This window comes from Humulus lupulus, chromosome 8, assembly GCF_963169125.1.
Source record: "Humulus lupulus chromosome 8, drHumLupu1.1, whole genome shotgun sequence".
Classification (NCBI taxonomy): Eukaryota; Viridiplantae; Streptophyta; class Magnoliopsida; order Rosales; family Cannabaceae; genus Humulus; species Humulus lupulus.
In genome coordinates, this window is record NC_084800.1 from 56,976,202 (window position 1) to 56,994,295 (window position 18,094).

The 18,094-nt window shown below is 35.2% G+C and overlaps 1 protein-coding gene across 1 annotated transcript; it reads left to right on the forward strand.

Annotated features, from left to right (window-relative positions):
• Positions 1 to 6,024: 6,024 nt before the first annotated feature.
• On the forward strand, positions 6,025 to 18,039 carry LOC133797351 (uncharacterized). The gene is made up of 11 exons (XM_062235229.1): positions 6,025 to 7,139; positions 7,658 to 7,931; positions 8,053 to 8,238; positions 8,746 to 8,898; positions 9,603 to 10,070; positions 11,204 to 13,561; positions 13,829 to 14,025; positions 14,115 to 14,270; positions 14,378 to 14,612; positions 14,894 to 15,201; positions 17,303 to 18,039. Exons 1-11 carry the CDS (start codon positions 6,376 to 6,378, stop codon positions 17,607 to 17,609), a joined length of 5,406 nt encoding a protein of 1,801 aa, XP_062091213.1. The 5' UTR covers positions 6,025 to 6,375; the 3' UTR covers positions 17,610 to 18,039.
• The last annotated feature ends 55 nt before the right edge of the window (positions 18,040 to 18,094 follow it).

The window sequence follows — 18,094 nt, forward strand, 5'->3', positions numbered from 1 at the left end:
TAAAGGCAAGCCTTAAGAAAAGACTTGACGAAGCCAAGAGAGTTTGGTCAGAACAGCTCCCCCAGGTACTGTGGGCATACCGGACCTCACATCGAACGTCGACGGGTCATACTCCTTTCTCCCTGGCTTTCGGGAGTGAGGTAGTCCTTCCTGTCGAAGTAAAGGTAGCCTCGCTTAGAGTCTAGGCATTTGACCAGGACCGCAATCACGAATTGCTCTATGCGTCCCTCGACTTGATTGACGAAAGACGAGAAGATTCACAGCTACAGCTCGCGCATTATCAGCAAAAGATCACTCGTTATTTCAACTCTAAGGTCTGAAAACGCGCCTTTAGCATTGGCGACCTGGTCCTCAGAAGAGTCTTCTTAGCCAGTAAAGATTCCAAAGACGGAGTATTGGAGCCAAACTCGGAAGGACCCTACCAAATAACCGAGTTCATAAAAGAAGGAATCTACAAGTTAGCTTGGCTTAATGGAGAAGCAACCCCACGAACTTGGAATGCTATCCATTTGAAGAAATATTATTAGTAATACCTTTGTAAGGCTTAATCAGAAAAGCCATCTTTTGTTTACCAAGTAATGAGAATTAAGTCTTTGTACATTATTGTGTATATTTGTGGGTGTAATGTCAAGTAACCACGAAAGACCCTTTCCTAATTACTTGGGGGGGGGGGGGGGCATATGTCCTGGATATAACCAGGTCGGCCTAAAAACTTAGAAGTTAATTCAAATTGATTGATCGATGTTTTTCTTAAAAAGCACAAGATATCGATAAAAGGATTAACATAACTAAGTGTTCAAATTAACGTCCTGGATACAACCAGGTCCTAAAACTTAAAAGTTGATTCAAATTGATTGATCGATGTTTTTCTTAAAAAGCACAAGATATCGATAAAAGGATTAACATAACTAAGTTTTCAAATTAACGTCTTGGATATAACCAGGTCCTAAGACTTAGAAGTTGATTCAAATTGATTGATCGATGTTTTTCTTAAAAAGCACGAGATATCGATAAAAGGATTAACATAACTAAGTTTTCAAATTAACGTCCTGGATATAACCAGGTCCTAAAACTTAGAAGTTAATTCAAATTGATTGATCGATATTTTTCTTAAAAAGCACAAGATATTAATAAAGGATTAAGGCGAACTAAGTTTTCAAATTAACGTCCTGGATATAACCAAGTCCTAAAACTTAGAAGTTAATTCAAATTGATTGATCGATATTTTTCTTAAAAAGCACGAGATATTAATAAAGGATTAACGCGAACTAAGTTTTCAAATTAACGTCCTGGATGCAACCAGGACTTAACTCTTAGATGTTGGTTCAAGTTGGTTAACAAATGTTTTTTGAAAAGCGTAAGAGGCCAATCACAACACCAACAGAAACTAAGAGTATTACCAAATGCATAGAAGAGAAATGAGATAGAGGCAAAAAGATGTAAATCAATTAAAAATAAAGTTAAAGAAACCAATTGTCTCGAGGTTAAAAAACCTCATCACATAAAGTTACAAAAAATCAATAAACAATAAAGGAGGAGAAAATTCCTAGGCCCCGCCGGGTCGCTCTGTTGAAGTCACCACCTCGCCGTCCTGCTCGGTTGCGGTCGGAGTTTCCCCGGTCTCGAAGGGCGCCTCTTGTTGGAGGCGAGCTTTGAACTTCCCGAGGAAGGACTCCCACGCTTCCGTCCCCAAGAAGGAAAAGTCACCATCTGGGTTGAAGGCCCAGGAATGGTACAACATGTTCTCCATGGAGGTGGTGGAGGTCGCCTTCTCCGCCGCAAGTGCAGCCTTCTCCGCTGCAAGGGCGGCCTTAGCTTCTTCAAGTTCCACCCTCGCAGCATCCAGGGCGACCTTGGTGGACTTGGCCTCCAGCAGCTTAGGTCGAGATGTGTCCAGCTCAGCCCGCACGGTGGCCAGGGCGTTTTTGGCGTCCTGTTCCTGTTTGTGGACAGTCGCAAGGGCGACCTAAGCATAAGAAAGATTCTAGCGCGAAGTGTTTCCTTTACACGGGCTGAGGTATTACCTCAGCTCGTGGAGAGTGAGACCACGCGGTTTTATGAACACGCACCTGTGCTCCCAACGGGTCCCCGATTACTCGGAATCCGTGTGTCAGGAGGGTCAGAGTAAAAGTTTCCCTTGGAAGGAAAGTTTCAGTAGGCAAACAGTGCAAAACCTCCTGTGAAGCGTGTCCCCTAAGCTACCCAGTTTTTTCACCCTAAGAACTGGTTATTCCAAACAGGCATACAAAAATTTTACCTAGAAAATCTCCCCAGAAAGTGTACCCTATTTGTCATGCTTCTAAATGGTTTTTCCTACGGCCGATGCCCTTAGGATAAAAACCTACGCCTAAAATACCAGCCAAAAACCAGTAACATACTGCATGTGATTACAGAGACAATTTACCTAAGCAACAATGAAGGAAAAAATTTAAAACATGCACAAACGGAGGACTTACAGAAATGTTTTGTTGAGGTGAGACTAAAAGGGTCGTCTGGGTCGGATTCCTGCTGGGATTGCTCGTACCGAAGTCTCGAAGGAGCTCTCATGCCTGAATTTCTGGAACGCTGGGAACAGTGACCGGAAGAAAGAGAGGGTTTTGAGACTGAGAAGAAAGAAGAAGATGAGAAAATGAGAAAATTTTCAAATGAACGGGTAGCCCATGCGAAAGGTGGCCAACCCTTTTATATACGTAAAAGGCCAAAGGAGGAGGGCCGTTGGATCGCCTTGATGTAGGATACGAGAATCACTACTCGAAAGACGAAACGACGGCCGAGTATAGGTTAGGCCATTTAATGCGGTTCTTGGAAGACGTACCGTCACCAACCACGATGCTCCACGTACTCGAAGCCAGCGTAATGGGCGGAATGTGAAGAGTCCACACAGAAGCCTAAAAGCCCCCACTGTGGCCCCAGGTGACGTCGTATGCCACGAGCTATTAGCGAGCTGAGAAACGACATAATTATATCAGCCACGTGGATGTCACGTACCTGGAGCTGTTGTTACCAGGTCCTACCTCTTTAGCTCGAGGAGACCAAAGGCTTAATGAGATTACTAAGGAGTCGGGTCGGAAGTATGGGCATCACAAGCTGAGAGTACATCAAGCTCGAGGTACGAGCTTGAGTTGGCACCTCTGACCCCTTATAAAGTCAACCACGCAATGTAAACATGCATATATCAGACATCACGTGTCTGATCCATCCCTGAATTCTCGGACACGCAGCATAAACGTGCGTGTTTAGGCACCCGCGACTGGGTTGGGCCGTGCGGCCCATTATTCCCCTTACCTATTGATTAGACCACATTTCATTGTCAGGTTTTAGGAATTAATCATGAATGTCACAGAAGTGACATGATGAGTAAAAAGGTCACGAGATGACCTCCCTTGGCAACCCCCAGGTGCCCTCTCCCTATAAATATGGAGACCCTAGGAGTTGCAAAGGGTTGGAATCGAATCTGTGACGAAATACCCTGTAAAGAATATCAGAAAGATATCAATAATAGTGACTGGTGGACTAGAAGGATTTTAACCTTTGAACCACCTAAAAAAGTATTGGTGTTATCAGTTTATTTTGAGATCATTCATCTATTACGATTCATTATTTAGCACTAATCCCGCTCTTTACTCTGTTAATTATCTGTTGCCGAAGAACCGCGTCAACAGTTTTAAATGTATATTTATTTAAATATATAATATTCCGTTAAAACCAAGAATTTCTATTATCTTAACGATTTTTATATAGAAGAGATATGAATTTAAAATAATATGAAATATATATTTTTTAATAAATTTGAAGTTATATATGTTTTAAAGAAGAAGAAAAAAGCCAAAATTTAAAGTTAAGAATCTAAGTGCAAAAGGATGTATATAGATTAGAGATTTTTGCCATAAAATCTTAGCTATTTAATTATAAAAATTAGATAAAAAGGTGAAATAGACTAGCGGTGCTAAGTTTTTAAAAAGTTAGGGATTTAATGTAAAAGATTTGAGGGTGGAGAGCTAAGTGTAAAAGGTGGGTTGGATTGAAATTTTTTTCTGCAAATTAGATGTAACTTTATAAAATATATATTTAGAAATAATTAAAAAAGCATATGGAGAGAAAAAAGATGAGTATGAATAGAAAAGGCTCTTATTACTATTATTATTCAACTGTATCTAAGAGTTGAATAGAAGGGAAGGGTATAAATAAGAGTTACTTTCCCATAACTTAATCCTAAATTTAGCTGTATTTTGTTTTTTTTTTTTAAATGAATCTTCAATTAGCTTCAACTTTTATATATTTTAGTCGCAACATGACTATATTTATTAGTTTTATACTTTTTTTTAATAAAGAAAAACTTGTTAATTCTTCTATTATAAATTTGTTTTGCATATTTTTTGTTTAATAATACAACACCTACACACACTATGTCGGTATCGTGGCTTTCTAACACGTATATCATATGATGGGGATATTATTAGATTCCAAATACATATTATAAAAAAATTTATATGAATGCGCAGTGAGAATTTTGTGGTAGATTATGAGGAATTATTAGTCAACTATAACTGAAAGTTAATTGTAAGGGAAGGTTTAGAAAAGGATTATTTTCCCATAACTTATTCTTCAATTTAGCTTAAACTTTTCATTATGTTTTAGTTTTAGATTTATTTTTATTTTGAATAAGAATAAACTTATTAGGGATATTGGCGGCGATAATACCTAAATTTTTTTTTTAAGTTACACTTTAATACTCAAAAAATTTTTTGGCGGTAATAATATTTAAATCTACAATTTTTGTGAATCGTTAGCATTCACTGTTAACTGCCCGTTAAATATCTACGTAGCATATTTTTATTAGTCTAATTGGCGTCGATAATACCTAAATATTTTCAAAAGTTACACAGTAAAACTCTTTTTTTTTTGCGAGAATACCTAAATTCACAATTTTGGTGCAACTGTTAATAATCACCGTTAACTGTCCGTTAAGTATTCACGTGACACATGAATTTTGGGATGATTTTAGACTAAATTATTTAAATATTATAAAAATTATTTTAAAAATTAAAAAATATAAGATATTATTAAAAACTAATTAATAATATGAATTTTGGAATGATTTTGAGTTTCAATTTTAATTTAGGCTGTTTCAAATTTGCAAATTGTAGTTTTATTAATTAGTTTTTAATAATCTTTTAGATTTTTTAAATTTTAAAATGATTTTTATAGTATTTACAGAATTTAAGAATATTAGAAGCGATATTACCACAATTATTTATAAAGTTACACTTTAATACCTAAATTTATGAGTGTAAAAATGTGCCACGTAGATACTTAACGGCAAGTTAACGATGGGTACTAACGATTGTACCGAAATTATAGATTTATGTATTAGTATTATCACCGTTAATATTCCAACTTATTATTTTTCTCTTTGTAATTTTTGTATTAGAAAAACAAACACTATATTTTCTAAGTTGACATTATATTTTCGTTGGCCTCGAAGTCCTTACTTTCCAACACCTATCATGAGAGCTCTTCTTCTATAAACAAAAACAAGAGGACCGCTAACAACAACAACATCCTATTTTAAGTTTTTTTGTCAACTTTCATTTCTGAAAATATATAATGAAGTATTTTTTTTAATTTATTTATAGTTGTATTAGTTGTAGTTGCAGTATATATTCTATAAAGTTTTTGAAAAATTATAAATAGTTTATACTATCAAAAATAAATTTGTATTTTTTTCAAATAACTGAAATATAAAAAAATATCATAAATTCTATTTTCGGCACCATAAATCATTCATAATTTTTTTAAAATTAAAAAAAGATATTGTGACCGTAAAAAAAAATTACTCTAGTATGTATTGTTAAAGACAAAAGTTAACTAAGAATTTAAAAAGAGAGTTGAACTTAATATTTCATGCAAAAACAAAGTTTGTAAATAGAGTCCAATATATACTATATATTATTTGGTATGAATGAGCGGTGAGACTTTTCTAATAGATTATGAAAAACGACAAATTAAATATTAAAGAAAATCCTTAAAAAAAAAAGAAAAATATTAAATAGATAAAAAAAAGCCGAAAAAGGAAAATAAAAAAGAAAATAAGGACCGTTGCTGCAACATCCATACGAACTCTTCCCGGGCAAAAGCGGCCACAACCACTTCCCATTTCGACCCCACCGACTGGGGTGGGTCCCACCGATACTACCTTTTTCCACTATTCAATTCTCACCCATTCACTCCTAGTTCCAGAGCTTTCGCGCTCTTCTTCTTCTTCCGTCTGCAACTCAACCCAACTCAACTAAAATTACAGACCGACACGACTTCTCATCTCAAACTCAAATTCAAATCCAAATCCAAATCCAAACCCACCAAAATCCCTAAATTATGACCCTAAGTTCCAATTCAAATCTTGGCTCCGTAATCAACTTCAATCGCTGTGATCCGTACTACTTTCCCTCCTTCTTTCCCCTAAATCCTCTCCAATTTCGTGAATTTCGAGTATTCCGTCGCCGGAGACTCAAACGCTGCCGGAATTTTTTGCAGCGAAGCCAATTGGGGCCCATCGACGATTTGTTTCTGACATTGACTGCGCAGCTTCCGTCGCCGAAGACGCTGGAGTTTTTGGCCCCGGTGATCGGATTAGCGTCCGGTGTTGCTCTTTATGCTTCCCGTTTTGGTTATGGGAGGGTTCCGGAAGGTACCGATATCGGGGAGTGGATTCTGTTCACCAGTCCGACGCCGTTTAACCGGTTTGTGTTGCTGCGGTGCCCGTCGATATCGTTTGAAGGGAGTGAGTTGTTGGAGGATGTGAATGAGAAGCTTGTGAAGGAAGATAGGCACTATGTGAAGCTCGATAGTGGGCGGGTTTTGGTGCATGGCGGTGGCCGTGGCTTGGAGGAGAAATTGGAGTATCAGAGAGTGTGTTTGAGTACGGATGATGGGGGAGTGATTTCGTTGGATTGGCCTGCGAATTTGGATCTCAAAGAGGAGCATGGATTGGATACGACTCTGTTGCTGATTCCGGGCTCGGCTCAAGGTAGCATGGATATCAACATTCGGTCCTTCGTTTGCGACGCTTTGAAGCGTGGTTGCTTTCCCATAGTCATGAATCCCAGGGGTTGTGCTGGTTCACCTCTCACAACTGCAAGGTAAGATCTTGCTTCGTTATAACTGAATTCTGAGGTTCTTTATTAATTTATTTCGTACATATTGATTGGCTTACGTTGGAAGTGCTTATTAATAACTACTTAACTGAGCTTTTGTCAAAAAAAAACCCTACTTAACTGAGCTGATTCTGCTGAACATATATGTGGAGATTGTACACCATTAAATTGGGAAACATGTGATAATTTAGAATAATAGTACGTTTGTTCGTCGATTCTGTCCTCGTACGTGGTTTTACCCGAATGAGAATTGGCTATGCGGGTGCTTTTTTTTTTTCATACGTGAAGAGTATGAATGGGGGTTGCACAGAACATTTACATTACATTATCATTTCTATTATTTATTGAGGTCCACTCTTGTATTTTAATATTTTTTATATGCTTGAAAATTTTTTATCCTTCCTTTCTGAAGCGGGTAGATCTCTTCTCTTCACGTGTATGTGGCATTTCATTTTTGGAAAGTCATTCATCTGCTAGTTCTTAAACCACTTTATGTTGTGTAGGTTATTTACAGCTGCTGACAGCGATGATATCTCCACAGCTATACAATACATAAATAAAGCAAGGCCGTGGACTACATTGATGGGGGTTGGCTGTGGTTATGGCGCAAACATGTTGACAAAGTATCTGGCAGAAGTTGGAGAGGGGACGCCGCTCACTGCTGCAGCATGCATAGATAATCCATTTGACTTAGAGGAAGCCACAAGGTCCTCTCATCACATGGCTGTTGATAACAATCTGACTACTGGACTGATAGATATTCTGAGATCTAATAAGGTGGACAATGGAATCTTGAAAGTTTATGAGCAGAAGTCCTAATGTTGGATCTTTTTTTATGCCTACCAACTTGCACGAGTCTTTCTATTGGTACCTGTAACTTATCTGCTTGATTATGTAGGCAATATTTCAAGGAAGATCTAAAGGGTTTAATGTTGAGAAGGCTCTATCAGCAAAATCAGTTCGTGATTTTGAAAAGGCAATTTCTATGGTTTCTTATGGTTTTGAAGCCATTGAAGATTTTTATTCGGATTCTAGTACAAGAAATTTGATTGGAGATGTGAAGATTCCTGTTCTTTTCATACAGGTATTTTGTTAATTTTTATTAATAAGTGTCTCTCCTTCAAGTTTTTATGAAATTACAGCTGTCATTGTTTATATTTTTTAAGAAACATTACCTACCAAGCTTCCCCATCTTCTCTCCTGAAGTGGTAAGCATTTCCACGAGAAATGTTCCATGGACGAGATGATTCTCACATTGGGAGAATTTTTAGAACTAGAAACTTAAGCATTTCAGCAAACTGTGGCTCAATGCAGCTTAAAGATTTACATGACTAAATACTTCCCCCCACTTCATCTCCGTTCTACATGGAAACACCTCAAAGATGGCGTTTGACTTGGGTGCCAAGTACCAAGGATGCCAGAATTGAAATTTTCAAATTCCTGTGTGCATGAACTTTTATGTCCTTGATGGCCTTTCACATTCACCTATTGTATTCTTCTTTGGGCATGAGTTGCTAGATGTAGCTAAATACAGTACTTTCTTGGTTCCTAAGCATAACTGAAAGGCTCTTACTAACATATTCTTTATCAGAACGACAATGGTTCATCACCACTCTTCTCAATTCCACGCAGTTCGATAGCTGAAAATCCATTTACCAGCCTGCTCTTGTGCTCTTGTTTGCCTTCTTTTGGAATCTATGGCGGTAGGTCCGCTATAACTTGGTGCCAGCAACTTACAATTGAGGTAATGAGATTTGATTTTTTAATTGCTAATTCACCTCACAATCATACTATACCTTGTATATAAATATTTAACATATAAAATCATTGTACCTATGACTTGGTATTGCTATGAGAAAAGTAGGTTTGGGCATATTCATATATCTATGCGCACACAAATATTTCATTTTTTAATTTGATACAAATGATTTACGAACATGCAGGGATAAATTTACAGTGTAATTGAAAGAATTTACACTCTTCTAAGTGGTGCATAACAATGAGGTCTCTGGTCTGAGTATGCTGTATGGGTTTCAAAGAGAATTGAATCCTGTCCACATCTACACCAAATCTCTTGGTTTTGAAAGCCAATCACCATTACATTGCAAAACTTGTTGTAAAAAATAAAAAAAGTAGAAAACTAGTAAGACGAGGAAGCTTTCAGGGTAATGTTTGGCATGGTTGCAAGAGCCACAAGGGGAAAAGGATAATTTAGAACATTAAAAACAATTAAGTTGAGCAACACATAAGATGCCACGTCATGTGATCTTGGGCATATCTACAATTACAAGTCTATATTCTGATATCTATTTGGGTTGGAAGTTGCATGCCAAATTCTTGTTTGATTCATCTTCTTTTCTGGAAGGGTCTGCAGGTTGGGGGTGGGGGGGCTTGAAAATTTGATAACTTGAACCATGTATTCTGATAAGCATGATTATGTTGTTTCAGTGGCTCACAGCTGTGGAGCTTGGACTTCTGAAGGGTCGTCATCCTCTTCTTGAAGATGTGGACATTACCATTAACCTTTCAAAAGGGTTAAATTTTAAGGAAGGAAAAGCAACCAAAAATACTAAGAAAGTTGCCAAGATTTTGGATCTTAGTCCTTCAAATTCTTTAAACAGTTATAACACAAATCCTATTCATGAAATAGTTGAAGAAGGGAATACTGCTGCCAGCATGATCTTAAGACCCAAAAAGGAATTGCAGAAAAAGCATGAAGTTGAAGATAAGGGATTGCAGAATGTGGAAAATGGAGCATTGGAGCGGACTAGCTCTGTCAAGGCAGATACGGTTGAACATGAGGAAGTCAGTTCAATAGATATTGAAAATGGTGAAGTATTACAAACAGCACAAGTCATTATGAATATGCTTGATGTAACCATGCCTGGTACTCTAACAGAAGAAAAGAAGAAAAAGGTACGTACCACTTGCCAAAATTTTATGTTCCTAATCCTATTGGCTGTACATTTTTTTTTGTAGCACTAATGGCTTGTTTCTTAACAAGTACTTGTTTAGCCATTAGTACTTGTTTCTGACTGCATTTTTTTTTGGGACAGACTTTATGTTTTGTTATTGGAGAAACTTATTTATTTATTTCTTAAAAAAAAACTTATATATTTATTTATTATTATTATTTTTTTGGTGAACAAGCAAACCACAAACTCACACAAACTGTCCAACCCACACCGTCTAAACTGCACATTATGATTTAGTTTTGGGTTATCCATTTCTCAAATCATCAAAAAAAAATTAAACCACTGAACCACCCACTAAAAATCATCAAACCACCTTTCATTATTAATTGAAATATACACCTTTTAGTTTATAAGATAATGTATAAAAATTGATATTTGAATATCTGTTCTGCAAATAGATTTTATTGAAAAATATCATGTGTAGTATTTTGTTTTGACCACATGGTTTTTCATGTATATACTATTAATAGTTTTATTTCTAGATTTTGCTTTTCTTTATATTAAAACAAATTGATATTTAATTTAATGACTAGATAATTTGCCATTTAAGTTGAAATTTAATTTCATGACCATTTCTTAAATCCTCAAAAACACAAAACTACCAAACCTTCGCACTAAAACATAAAACTTGTATGAAAGCTGGTATTTAATTCGATGACTATATATATATATATTTTTTAAAATTATAGTAAGTTTGTGACATGCATTTTAACTATGAGTGTGCAAATTGAGAGTGCATGTATCATTATTATTTAACTATAATGCTCTACACGCTAGTTTTTTATAGTTTAATGCTTTAGTGTTTTTACATTATTATTATTATATGATTTTATTCCTTAGTATTTGTATTTTAAATTTGATATAATTTATATTGTCAAAAAAAAAATTGATATATTTTATGTGAACTAACTTTCTAAAATTTCAAATGAACATTCCTTCAAAAAATTAATAAATTCAAATAGACGTGCGTGCAGGTCAAAACTGCCATTTATTAACTGCAGTGTTTGCTTTAATTTTTTTTCGCAAGTGTTTGCTTTGATTTAAACACTGGTATTATCTATCAAATGTGTGCAGGTCATAACTGCCATTGGTCGAGGAGAGACAATGATGACTGCTTTGCAAGGTGCTGTGCCTGAAGATGTTCGTGAAAAGCTTACAGCTGCTGTGTCTGGAATTTTGCATACCCAAGGCACACAACAAAAACTAACTGATCTCCTGAATGTTTCTCGGAGTCCCAGTGCGTCGTCAGGATTGAAGCCAAACATGGATGAAACATCAACATCAAACGGAGAAGGTTTGTCAGAGGATCATCTTTCATCAAATCAGACGAAAAAGGTAGACACTCTGTTAGATAGCTCCGCTAACAATCAACCAGGCTCACAGGCACCGTCAGGTGGAATGGAATCAGAGCTTCTTCAGTCAGATGGCTCTCAAAAGTCTGTCAATTTAGACCAATCTCAATCAGTGGGCAGTGATGGAAACAATACTAATGGTTCTCTCAAGAAGGAAACTAGTGATTCTGGAAAAAGTGACATTGGTGAAGATTCTTCCACAGGACAAGGTGTTGTAAGTTCTGAGATTGTTGGGAAGGAATTAGAAACAGACCCAATGGCTAATAGTTCCAACCATGCTGAAAAGCAAACTGAAGAAGCAAATTCTGAAGATCACAAGGACCAAAATGCGAAAACTGTTTTGGTAGATGAAAAAGAGGATAATAATGCCAAAACTGAAGAGAAATCAGAGCCTGATCAAAATAAGACGACCACATCTGGAGTGGTAAGTGAAAATGTTTCACCTTCAGTATCTTCTTCTGAGTCCCAGTCAATGGAAAAGGAAGAGAGTGATACTCAGAAGAAGGATATTAAGCTTGCTCCGGATCCATCTCAGTCAGCTCCAGAGTCTACTGCTCCAACTTTTAGTGTTTCTCAGGCCTTCGATGCCATTACTGGGATGGATGATTCCACTCAAGTGGCAGTTAATAGTATTTTTGGTGTGATAGAGGATGTGATATCACAACTAGATGTAGATCCAGAGCATGAGGATAAAGCTAATGAAGAGAAAAACGATAACCCAATCGAGAATGATGGACCACAAAATTCAGATGCCGCTCCCATTGACCGAAGTTTACAATCTGATAGAATACATGATTCAGAACATGAAGATGAAGGTAAGGAAGAGAAAAACGATAATCCAATTGACAATAAGGAGCCACAAAATTCAGATGCCACCCCTATTGACGGAAGTGTACAACCTGATAAACTAAGTGATTCTGCTGTTTTTAGGCACCCTAGGAATGCCGAGGAATCCAATCAACGCCCACTTTCATTTAATGGGATTGATAAGAAAGTTCTGAAAGATAGAGATACAGCTAGTCATGTGGATAAGGATGGAAATCGACAGAAGGGTCAATTAGTTGGTAGCAATCTTCTTCTTAAAAGTTCAGAAAAAATAGAAAAGGTAGATAAAATTCTATCGCACATTACTTCAAATACCTATGCTAGCTCTTACTATAATGAGAATTTGCATAAATATCATCCCTCGGAGATGCCTGCAGAATCACTAGATTCAGATGCAACTACTGCTCTTTTGCTCGAGTATATTCCAGAAGAAGGTCAGTGGAAACTCCTAGAACAACCAGGAAATAATGGAACTCCTGCTGGGAATGTTGAAAAAGAAGCTCAAACCAGCTCACCTACCAAAGGAGATGATAAAGTTATTGAACCATCGTATGTCATATTAGATACGGAAACGCAACAAGAACCAGTAGAAGAGTTTGAAACAAATTACAAAGAAGAAAAGATTGAAATTGATGAGAACGTATTAGTGGAGTTTATGCTATTTGTAGAGAAGATAATATTGGATGCCTTGAAGGTTGAAGTTGGTCGCAAGCTAGGTGCAGCAGGTACGGATGAATTTGAACCCGATCTTGCTAGAGATTTGGAACAAGTGGCAAATTCTGTGGCACTATCTGTTAGATATGATTTGAAGCATGCTTTGGTTTCGGACGGTAAATACCTTAGTGTTGATAGTATTTTGGAAAAAGTTGATACACTTAATGGAGAGCATATTATTGGGGCCATATCTTCTGCTATTCAGGAGACCAGTTACTTGAGAAAAGTAATGCCAGTTGGTGTCATCGTCGGTTCTAGTTTGGCTGCATTGAGAAAAAAATTCAATGTTGCTACACTGCATGATGACAACACTCTGAATTTTGATGAAGCTGAAAACATGGGAGAAAAGTATCTTGATAAGATTAAAGTTGCTGAGGCTCAGCATATGCCTTTGGAAAAAACTAAGAGTAATTGCCTGTCTGAGGATTTGGTCCCCGAGGAGGAGGAAAATGATGAACCAAACAATGGAAACAATGCGTCTGTCATGGTTGGTGCTGTTACTGCTGCCTTGGGGGCATCTGCCTTACTAGTGCAACAACAGGTAATGGTTAAATCTCTTAGAATTATGTATATGTACCTTGGGGCCATCTGCCTTACTTATTGTGCCACATGCTGAATAAAATCTTTGCTTATACCAGATTTTTAATTAGCTGTACTTGTTTATTTGCTTTATGCTGACATAAACATTAAATGTTTGTTCGTGTGAACATCTCTTTAAAGAAGAGTGTTTATTTCCTTCATGTCACTATACAGATATTCAACTGACAATTTTTGTTTCTACCATTTTTTCTATTCTATTATTGATTAGAACGTACAGGATCTTTTTGAATCTAATGGAAACGAAGTTGATTCATCCAAGTCCTCAAACGTGAATGCTGACAATCAAAAGAATACGATGTCAGAAAAACAGCAAAGTAACCTAGTAACCAGTCTAGCTGAGAAAGCCATGTCAGTTGCTAGTCCAGTGGTACCCACAAAGGAAGATGGTGGAGTGGATCAAGAAAGGTCTTACTGCATTACTAGTACATTTCTAAGATATATAGGCTTTTCCATTCTTTCATCTTTAAATTAATATGGTGTAATGTTTTGAACAGGCTGGTCTCAATGTTGGGAGATTTAAGTCAGAGAGGTGGCATTCTGAGGCTTGTAGGAAAGCTTGCTTTGTTATGGGGTGGTATACGTGGTGCCATGAGTTTGACTAATAAGCTTATTTCGGTTTTTCACATAGCTGAGCGTCCCTTGATCCAAAGGTGAAGTCAATGTCTAATGTTGCAGCAATGTTAGAGAACATTGTTCAAGTTCATTTGAACTACCTGCATTTTAAGACTTCTTTACCTGTTTTTTTTTTCTTGTTTAGGGTTCTTGGGTTTGTGTGTATGGTGCTTGTTTTATGGTCACCAGTTGTTGTTCCACTGCTTCCAACTCTTGTCCAGGGTTGGACTACAAAAAACCCCATAAGAATTGCTGAGCTTGCTTGCGTAATTGGGCTCTACCTTGCTATTATGATACTTGTTATGCTATGGGGAAAAAGAATACGTGGGTACGAGAATCCATTTGAGCAGTATGGCCTGAATTTGACATCACTGTCACAGGTATGGATTGGATAAATTCTTCATATCTGATCACATCTATTTTTCTCAATCATTGTGAACTTCTGATATAACTGCACTTTGAATTTTTCTACACAATGATTGTCTCCTGCAAATGTGACAAGCTAGTAGTTATAAGAAAGAAACTTGATAGGCTTAAAGTTTGCGTGCTGTGAGAGGCAAATTATTGGTGGAACCATTTAAATGCTAATTTAACGTCTTGATATGGATATATATTATACTCACCTTCTTTGCTCAAATACAGTTATTCCTTCTGCTTGCAGATTCTAAACTTTTTAAAAGGCTTGGTTGGAGGAATTATGCTTGTATTATCAATACAAGCTGTGAACGCAGCACTTGGCTGTGTGAGTCTTTCTTGGCCTTATCCTCCATCTTCCTTTGATGTGATGACATGGCTCAAAGTGTACGGTCATATGCTTACGATGGTTGGTAAAGGCATTGTAACGGCAACTTGTATTGCCCTTGTGGAAGAATTGCTTTTCAGGTCGTGGTTACCTGAAGAAATAGCTGCTGATCTTGGACACCATAGAGGATATATAATATCAGGGCTTGTGTTTTCCTTATTACAAAGGTACGCATGTTTAGTAATTACTAAGTACTTGTTTAAATTTCTAAAACTTTAAGGGAACTTAGGGAAGTTACTGCATAAAATATGAATTATAAAATAAAATGGAAAACCACAAACGTCTCCCACTTTCTTAACTTAGTTTTTCATTTTCCCCCTTTCATTTTATTACATTTTAAATTTCGTAAGCTTAGTGTTTGGATATATTTTATTAAAGGTAAATTGTCATTTTACGAATTTCTTTGTATATAAGTGGTTAAATGTTAAGGGGTTTTTTTGTTAGTGTATTCTTCAAGTGTTCTTTTGATTACGTACATGATTTCTCATCAAAATTGAACAGAACACAATGTTTATACACTAGTTTTCCAAAGAAAATATATTATTTACCTTAATTTACTAAGCACAAAATACTCAACTTAGTTTTAATCAAAATTAATTTTAATAAGATGAAAATACCTTATTTTATTTATTTAAGATTAATTATATTTTTTTAATCATTTTATTTAAATAAAACATAAAATATTCAAAACTTTATTATAAAATTATTTGTTAAAAAAATATTTGGTTTTAATAATTTAAAACGATTTTTGAATAAATTTTTATTTCAAAAGTGAAATAACTATATTTTAAAATATTTTTTGTTTATTTTTATAAAATATTATAAATAGAAAATTAATTTTAAGGTATATAAAAGGAGGGTATTATTGTTTGATTAAAATTAAGACTTTTTCTGAATTAAACAGTATGATAAATAATTTTCTGAAATCAATTAATTAATTCTTGAAAAATTCTTTAAAGTCATATTATTATATTTACTACTTTTATTGTTACAAAAGTAATTAATGGTTTTTATTTTCTTATGCAACAAAAAGGTAAATTTGGTATTCCATAAATATTCTATATTTGTTTTGTACCAAAACTCTTTTAAGTTATATTTATTATATAAAAAAATTCTTGATAAATCAAAGAATTCTAATATACCTCCTAAATAACACATTTTTTGCACAATGATAATTTTATTTTATAATGAATATAAATATAAAGTCCTTTGGTTTTTAAGATGTGATCATTTTTTATAATTATAGCACTATTCGAAAATTTTGTAATTTTTTTTCTTTTCAATTTTTTAAATGCATGTGAATTGTTAATATATATTAATATTATTTGAAAATAATAAAAATATACTCTTAAATAACATCAAGCTTAAATTAAATTTTTTCTAAGCAAATAATTTATTAAAAAAAATTGCATCCGTTTAAACACAAGGAAAAAATATGAAGTTACATTATAAAAAAATTATAATAATGTTCCAATTAAACAAGATTATTCTATTATAAAAAAGAAATGACTTATTTTTTATTAAAAAATAATATTATTTTATGAAATTTCTACAATGTACAAATAAATAAACACCTTATTTTTATAATGATACAATATTGATATGATTTTGTGAGAATTCTTAGAATTAATTGATTTTAGGAGACTGAACGTCGTATTAGCTGATTTTAGGGGGTTTTAGTATCAAAAAGTCTAAAATTATTTATGTTGAAAACTGAGTTCAATAGAGTATTAGTAAAATATAAGTGAGTATTTAAATTAAACAGTCAAATGGTATATACCCTTTTCCAAAATGTAATGTCGTATACAAGGTTGTCGTGTTGGATTTTCTATTTTTTATAAAGGGTGTCCTTGTTATGCACGTTATCTCGAACATTATATTCCAAATTATGAATCTTAAATATGTGTCTCAAATATTAATTCTTTAAGTTATTATTTTTGAGTTCTAGCCCCCCTTATATAATTTAGTAAGTATTATACTTGTGGTTTTAATGAGCTGTGGTTAATATGATTATTTTAATTGGTGGTGGTTAAGGAATTTTTTTTTTCTTCTGTACTCTTTAAAAAAAAATATCACCCACGGTTTGATGTTCTGTGCTGTTAATAGTTCGTATGACCAAAGTATTTTCTCCTTCGTGATTTGATTGAAAAAAAAAATCCAAAAATTACACACATTGCATTTGCATATGTGATTTGGTTTAGAGGGACTACTTTCTGCCTTCTATCATATCTGTATTGATATATGCTTCAATTTGTGATGGGATTTCAGGTCTCCGTGGGCAGTACCGGGGCTATGGCTTCTATCTTTGAGTTTAAGTGGAGTTCGACAAAAAGCCCAAGGGTGCCTCTCTGTGCCAATTGGGATAAGGGCCGGAATATTGGCTTCAAGTTTCGTCTTGCAGACAGGTGGTTTTCTGACTTACAAGCCTAACTTCTCACTTTGGCTCACTGGGACTCAACCATTCCAACCCTTCAGTGGGTTATCCGGTTTTGCAATTTCTTTATTGATGGCCCTAATTTTATATCCTAGACAACCTATGCAAACTAAGAGTTTAAAGCTTCAAACTCTAGAGTAAACATCAAATTTTGAATAGTAGCATGTGTATAAATTGGCCTCAATCCCTGTTAAGTTGATCTTTGTTTCTTCCACGGAAAATATATTGCAAAATGAGATTAGTAGATTGACAAATACAGGCAGAGGAAGTATGGTTATTGGTTTCTGCAAGGGAGTTGTTCGGATATAGTTCTGGTATCTCAACAAGGGAATTATCGCACTCTCTAGTTGGCCAAAATCTCGAATTTCTCGAGGCCAAATATTTGAAAGTGGGAGACTGAGGAGAGTTTATGATGAATGTCTTGGTGGATGGTGCAAATTGTCTCTGCTTTGACTCCTGTACAAGCTCGTCGTCACATGATGCTGTATAGTGCATAGTGTCTTGTAGTATAGTGATAGATCTTATTATTGTACAGTTAGATTCCAAAAGCAAATGAAAAGTTAATTAGTTATTCTTTTGTCCTTATTATCTGTCAATGTATTTGCATCTGAACAAAGGAAAAGTAG